Source organism: Malurus melanocephalus, unplaced genomic scaffold (assembly GCF_030028575.1).
Source record: "Malurus melanocephalus ecotype Western Australia unplaced genomic scaffold, MMel_1.1 scaffold_378, whole genome shotgun sequence".
NCBI lineage: Eukaryota > Metazoa > Chordata > Aves > Passeriformes > Maluridae > Malurus > Malurus melanocephalus.
The window spans coordinates 687,591-693,894 of NW_026623610.1; the positions used below are offsets into that span (position 1 = coordinate 687,591).

At 65.1% G+C, this 6,304-nt stretch overlaps 2 protein-coding genes across 2 annotated transcripts in view; one reads left to right on the forward strand and one right to left on the reverse strand.

The window, feature by feature from the left end:
* The window catches only part of ARHGAP44 (Rho GTPase activating protein 44), a 21,475-nt gene extending 18,978 nt beyond the window's left edge, over positions 1-2,497 (forward strand). Inside the window, exons 15-16 of the mRNA XM_057378880.1 lie at positions 9-63; positions 1,398-2,497. Of these exons, the coding sequence (XP_057234863.1) occupies positions 9-63; positions 1,398-1,552 (210 nt within the window). The 3' untranslated portion in view covers positions 1,553-2,497. The remainder of the gene's footprint in view (positions 1-8; positions 64-1,397) is intronic.
* A 1,463-nt stretch (positions 2,498-3,960) lies between these two features.
* The window catches only part of USP43 (ubiquitin specific peptidase 43), a 17,997-nt gene continuing 15,653 nt past the window's right edge, over positions 3,961-6,304 (reverse strand). Inside the window, exons 13-15 of the mRNA XM_057378881.1 lie at positions 5,897-6,262; positions 5,125-5,262; positions 3,961-4,744 (exon numbers count right to left, since the gene is read on the reverse strand). Of these exons, the coding sequence (XP_057234864.1) occupies positions 4,122-4,744; positions 5,125-5,262; positions 5,897-6,262 (1,127 nt within the window). The 3' untranslated portion in view covers positions 3,961-4,121. The remainder of the gene's footprint in view (positions 4,745-5,124; positions 5,263-5,896; positions 6,263-6,304) is intronic.

Sequence of the window (6,304 nt, forward strand, 5' to 3'; positions counted from 1 at the left end):
CCCCCCAGCCCCCGGAGCCGCCCCGCCTGGACACCGCGGGCCCCGGGGACGGCGCGCTCACAGGTAACGCCGGTGGCACCGGGCCGGCGGGAGGGGGCTCTCAGGAGGGTCCCCAGGAGGGGGACGATGGCCCTGCGAGGGCAGGACTGTGCCCTGGAAGGTGGTGACGTCCCCRGGAAGGTGGCACCCTCCCCGGAACGGTGGAACTGTCCTTTGAAAGGCAAAACTGCCCCGAAAGGTGACAGCATTCCCCAGGGAGGTGGCAATGTCCCTGGAAAGGCAGAACTGTCCCTAGGGAGTTGGTGATGTCCCAGGAAAGTGACTTTATCCCACGCAAGGTAGAACTGGCCTCAGCGAAGTGGTGCTGGCCCAGGTGGTGCCACCATCCCCCTGAGGGTGGCCAAGTACTCAGGAAGGTGGTGATACCCCTGCAAAAGTGTAACTGTCCCCAGGATGGGAGTGATAAGCCCAGGAAGGTGGCARTGCCGTCGGGAAGTTGGCTATGTCCCTTGGAAGGTGGCAATGTCACTAGGAGTGTGACATCTCTGGGGAGCCCCAGGAGCTGCTGTGCCCTCCCCAGCCCTGGGTGCTGTTGGTGCTGTATCCCCCCGGGTCCCTGCCCTGCTGGAGGGGTGGCCAGGGGATGCTTTGAAGTGCCAGGTGGGACCAGCGGACACAGAGGCTGGCAGAGTGTCCCACTGTCTGTCACACAGGGCCCAGCAGGGCAAAGAGTTGTGTCCCCTGTGTGCCCATCTTACCTGCAAGAGTGGGACAGTGCAGGTGCAGCGAGCCCCGGGCACCCTGTGGGGTGAGACACCGTGTCCCCAGGGCTGCCACCTGCCTTTGGTGACACTGGCATTGGTGTGGCTCTGCCAATGCATTGCTGTGGGCCTGGCATGGCACCCTGGCATGGATGCAGCCCTGACATCACACCCTGGCATCACTCCTGGCCCAGGTGCAGCTCTCCTGTCCCAGTGTGGGACAACCATGTCCCTGAGCAATGTCCCTGAGCCATGTCCCCGAGCCATGTCCCTGAGCAATGTCCCTGAGCAATGTCTCTGAGCAATGTCCCTGAGCTGGGCAGGTGTGGCAGAGGTGCTTTTCCTACCTGGGGGGTTGCTCTGCTCTCAGCAAGGGACASAGTGACATGGCCTGCCTGTGATCACTGTCACTTCACACATGCGGTGGGTCCCTTGGGCGAGGGGACAGCGGTGTCACCCGCACTCGGTGGGACAGAGCATCGTGGGACTCCCACAGACAGCATGTGGGGACAGCTGGTGTCCCAGCCCTGGCTCGGGTGGGGTGACACAGAGCAGAGGGGGTGGTCACAGCCCTGGTGGTGGCACTRACACGGTGCCGGCCCCGGTGGGTGTCCCCATGGCTGTGCCGTCCCGCAGGTCTGCTCCGTTTTGAGGTCCCCTCCCTGCACGTGTCCCCGGACGCCGCCCTGTGCCGGGAGCCGCCGGAGGCAGCGCAGAGACTCTCGGGGCCGAGCCTGACCCCGACCCCGCGGCATGAGGAGGAGGAGGAATCGGAGAGCACAGCCCTATGACAGTGTCCCTGTCCCCAAGCTCATCCGTGCGGCACCCGGGGCCAGCACAGGCCACCGGCACCGAGGGCCASGGGCCAGTTTTGGGTTGGCAAAGTGCCCGGTTTGGGGGTGGTTGCTGTTCTTTAGTTCATTTTTGTTCGCCTTATCCAGACTTTGCCTTTGAACCGGGTGCCTGCACCCCCCGCCCCGCAGCACCCACGACCCTGGGGCGATGCCACCGCGTCCTCCGTGCCCCGAGGCGGGTGCCACTGGGTGCTGGCCAGGTGACGAGGAGCTCGCCGGCGCTTTGCAGTGGGATTTCCTTTCTTTGGCTTCTTCTGCCTCTGCRTTTTTGGGAGCAGGATGCGACCTGACCAGCAATAACCTGGAGATGCAGGATGTGCCCCCCCAGCTCCCAGGGTGYTGGTGGGGGAGGTGCACGTCCCTCGGCACCCGCTGTCCCCGGGGCTTGGTGTCTTTGGTCGTGCATGCACAGACAAATTAACCTTTTATCCTTTCCAGAGAGAGAAGATCTATATATATATATCGGCAGATATATATATATCTATATATTATATATTTGTATAGARAGAGAGAAACTATAGAGAGATCTGTTTTATTTGGAGCCATTCCCGCCCGGCCGGTGCGAGAGGGAAGATGGAAATGGCAGCGCTTCACCCCCACCTCGCTCGTGCCGTGCCCCCCGCCCCAGGTGGGCACCGGGGGGCACCAGCACCYCAAAGCAATCAATAAATCCAATAAATCCGTGTGCCACTTGCTGAGAACTGCCCGGCGGCGCTGGCCTTTGCTTCCTGCCCCAGCCTCGGGGGGAGGCTTTGGGGGTGGAGAGGGTTTGGGTGATAAAATGATGGTTTGGTGTTTTATATGGGCTGTCAGGGGTCTGGTCCCATGGGATGGGGCAGCATCAGGCATGGGGGTCACTCACAGTGGGGCTCCCCCMCTCTCCCTGCTGCAGTCGTGTGGTGCAGAGCAGCGGGGGGGGGTCCTGTCCTTGTCACTGCCAACACCCATGGGTGCCCCAGGGAACCTGCCACACCCAGGGCTGCCGAGTGCTTGGGTTACAACATGAATGACAAACCCACGTTAGTCCCCTGCTGCAAGCAGGGCCACAGCCACGGCGGCAGCGGTGACACAGCAAGGGCCTGGACCTAGAGCAGCCTCCCGCGAGGGACAGCCTCTCCTTCACCTTCCTCCTCCTCAGCTTTGACCCAGGCCTGTTCCACCACTTCCATCTCTTTCCATCTCTGTTTCCATCTCCTCCGTCACTTCCACTTCCCCCACTTCCACCTTCACCTTCTCCACTCCCACCCCAATCCCACCCCCTCCACCTGCATCTCTACCCCGATCCCATCTCCATGTCCACCAGCTCCCCTTTCCTGCTCCGCCCTTGTGTCCATCTCCCCCATCTCCACCTGGTCCCGCCTCCTTCGCCTCCATCCCTCGCTGTGGCTGCAGCAGCTTTCTCCAGACATCCCGCCCGTGCCTTGGGCTCAGCTCCGGGACTGCGGCACCCCTACTGCTGCCACCCCTGTCCCAGAGCTCCCCAGCCACAGCCACCACACGGGACAGGGTCTGGCCAGGACTGACCCCGGGCTGACCCCTGATCCCAGGCTGATCGCACTGGCAGTGCCACCATCCCCGTGGAGCACAGAGCCCTTTTCCCCTTGGACACGCCCCCTGCGATGGACACTGRGCTTGTTTCACGTGTCTTTAATAGAAACCGCCGGCGGTGGGGCAGRGCCCCGTACAAAAGCTGGCTGCAGGAATCGGGGATTGCATAGACCGAGGTGTGAGGGACCCCCCCACCCCCAAATAGTCGCCTTTTAAAAACAAAAAGCGTCTCTGAATAAAACTCTCCTGGAACAATAAATACTCTGGTGCTGCAGAGCTGGGGACCCTGCACCCACCTGCCCCATTTGCGATTGCCCTGTAGGATACCCCTGGGTTCAGAACCACCRCTTCAGGATGAGCCCAGTTCGGGATGAGCCCAGGTCTGAAATCTCTAGCTGGGGATGGTCCCAGCTTGGAACGCTTCTGCATCAGGACCTGGGATGCCTTGGGTCAGGATGCTCCCMTTTGGGAGCCTCTGGGTCAGGATACCCCCGTTTGGTTTTCTCCCTGGTCAGAAGCCCCTGGATTGGGAGCCCACAGGTTGGGATGCCCTGGTTTGGGAGCCCCTGATTTTGGGAAGTCCCAGTCTTGGCTGTCCCCAGTTTGGGATCCTCCAATTTGGAATCTCCACAGTTTGTGATGGCCCTGGGTTGGGATGGCCCAGTTTTGGGGTACCTGACTGTCTCCAGCTSGGGGATGCCCCGGACTGGGATAACGCACCCATGCATTACCTGACTGCCTCCAGTTGAATTGGGACCCCCAGACTGGCATGTCCCGGGTGGGAATGTCCCTGGGTCAGGATGTCCCAGGTGGGGATGTCCCTGGGTCGGGATGTCCCTGGTTTGGGATCCCCTGGTTCAGGCACCCTTGGGCTGGGACACCCCCAGTTGGGGAGCTCCCCCCTCAGTCCAAGGCCTGTTGTACAGCGGCCGGGGGGTGATGCCCCCCCAYCCATGGCTCAGAAGCTGGACTCGGGCACTGCCGAGGGTCGCAAGGGTCCGAGGGGCGGCCGGCCCCGCTGCAGAGTGGCCCCGGGGGGAACGCGGGTAGCCAGGGGTGGCCCCACCCCACCCCTGCCCAGCGAGGCAGATCTGCGCAGAGTCCCCTCGGGCCGGGGGGGGAGGCTGGCCGAGCTCCGCGACCGCCCCAGCGCCGACGGGCCGGGAGGGCAGTGGCCCGGGGGGACACCCGTGTCACCCTGCGGCACCGCGGGCCCGGGGCTGCCGGGGCTCGGGAGCGGCCGGCGCGGGGTCCCCTCGGCGCTGGCGGCCCGGCGGAGCCGTCGCGGGGCGCGGGAGGGGCCCGGCTCCCCCTGCCCAGAGGGTCTGGCGGGAGGGGTCCGGACACTGAGGCTGCGACCCTGCAGCCCCTGCAGCCCCCGCACCGCGGGCCGCGCCTCGAACCCGCCTGCGGGGGAACCACGGTCAGGGCGGGCGGGGGGCGCGGGGGGGACCGCGGGCCGAGCATCCCGAGCCTCACCGTTCTCCGGGGCGGCGGCGGAGCCCGAGGGCTCGGGGTCGGTGCGGGGCTCGGCGCGGGGCTCGGAGGCGGCCAGGCGGAAGAGCCAGTGCCCGGCGGAGCCTGCGGGGAGCGGCGGTGGTGGGCACCGAGCGGGGGGAGCCCAGCGCGGGGAGCGGGGGAGGAACGGCCGTGGGGTTGTAACGGGAGGGTGGAGGAGTGTGCACAGACATACAGGGGTGTGAGGGTGTGTGTGTGTGCACACGTATGGGGGCATTTACACCCGCAGATGTGCCGGTCCGTCTGCGTGTGCACACATGTGCAGGTGTCACATGTAGGTGTGTGCRAACAGGAGTACGTCACATGTAGGGGTGTGTGTGTGCACACGTGCAGAGGCATGTCGATACAAGGCTGTGCCCAGTGTGCCAGGGCCGTGCCAGGTGTGTCAGGGTGTGCAGGGATTCGGGGCTCACCCATGCTGGGTGTCGCGATTCGGGGCTCACCCGTGCCGGAGCCGGCGTGGCGGCGCTGGTAGAACAGGATGTAGGCGCTGCGGGTGCTCACCTCGGCCTCACGCACCCCTTCCACACGGCTGTCGTCGTAGCTGTACCAGCGCCCGTCCAGGGCATTGCAGCAGAACGCTGGGGGTGGGGGCGACGGGGTGAGGGGGAACGGGGGCTCTGTCCAGGGATACCCCCAGCCCCAGGATGCGGGGGGCAGCAGAAGCCCGAGGGTGCAGGGACACGCTGGAGGAGCAGGATGGTGCTGGGAGCACATCCCAGTGCCCTGGGGGGGGGCTGCAATGCCATCCTGCATGTCCCGGCTCCCTTCTGCCCTTCCCTGCCCCATGGCACACCGCTGCAGGGCCCTCAAACCCCACACCATGGCATTTTCTCCTGTGATGTTCCCCAAACCCCACACAGAGACCCTAGCCCTCTGCCATGCCCCATGAGACCCCCCTTCTCCCATGCTCCCCAGCCCCATGCTGTACCCGTGACACAGCTCCTGTAGTGCCTCCAAACCCCACACACAACCCTGTAGTGCCCCCAAACACCACTGGATGCCCCCAAAACCCACACACAACCCTGCAGTGCCCCCAAATCCCCTGCAATTCCCCACAGCCACACTCCTAAACCTCACAGTGTGCCCCACAGCACAGCTTTTGAGGTGCCCTCGCCCACCACACTTCACCCCATGGCACAGCACAGCATGTGCCCGATGCCCCAGCCCCACGGCACCCCCACGGCACCCCCTGACCCCAGTGTCCCCTCTCACCGGTGTAGTGGCCGCCCTGCATGCTGCCGTGGTGGTTGCAGACCGCGTACAGGTCGTACAGGTGGTCGCGGGGGCAGCCGGGGGGCAGGCGCAGGGGGGGCTGCCAGGGTGCCCAGCGCCCCAGGAGCTGTCCCCCGGGCTGGCCGCACTGTGCCACGTGCGGGGCCATGTCCAGCCCCCGCAGCGGGAACCGCACCAGCGTGGTCAGCTTGTGCCGCTGCTCGGCCACCTGCCGGAAGCGCTTCAGGTGGATGATGAGGATGTCAGGCAGCGTCCACAGGCTGAGCTTCACCGTGCCCTGCTGGGGCACCTTGCAGTGCGGGCAGCGCCAGGCGTCGTCCGGGGCCAGCTGGGGACACCGGTCACAGCCACCTCCTGCCCTGTCACCCGCTGCCACCTCCACAGCCA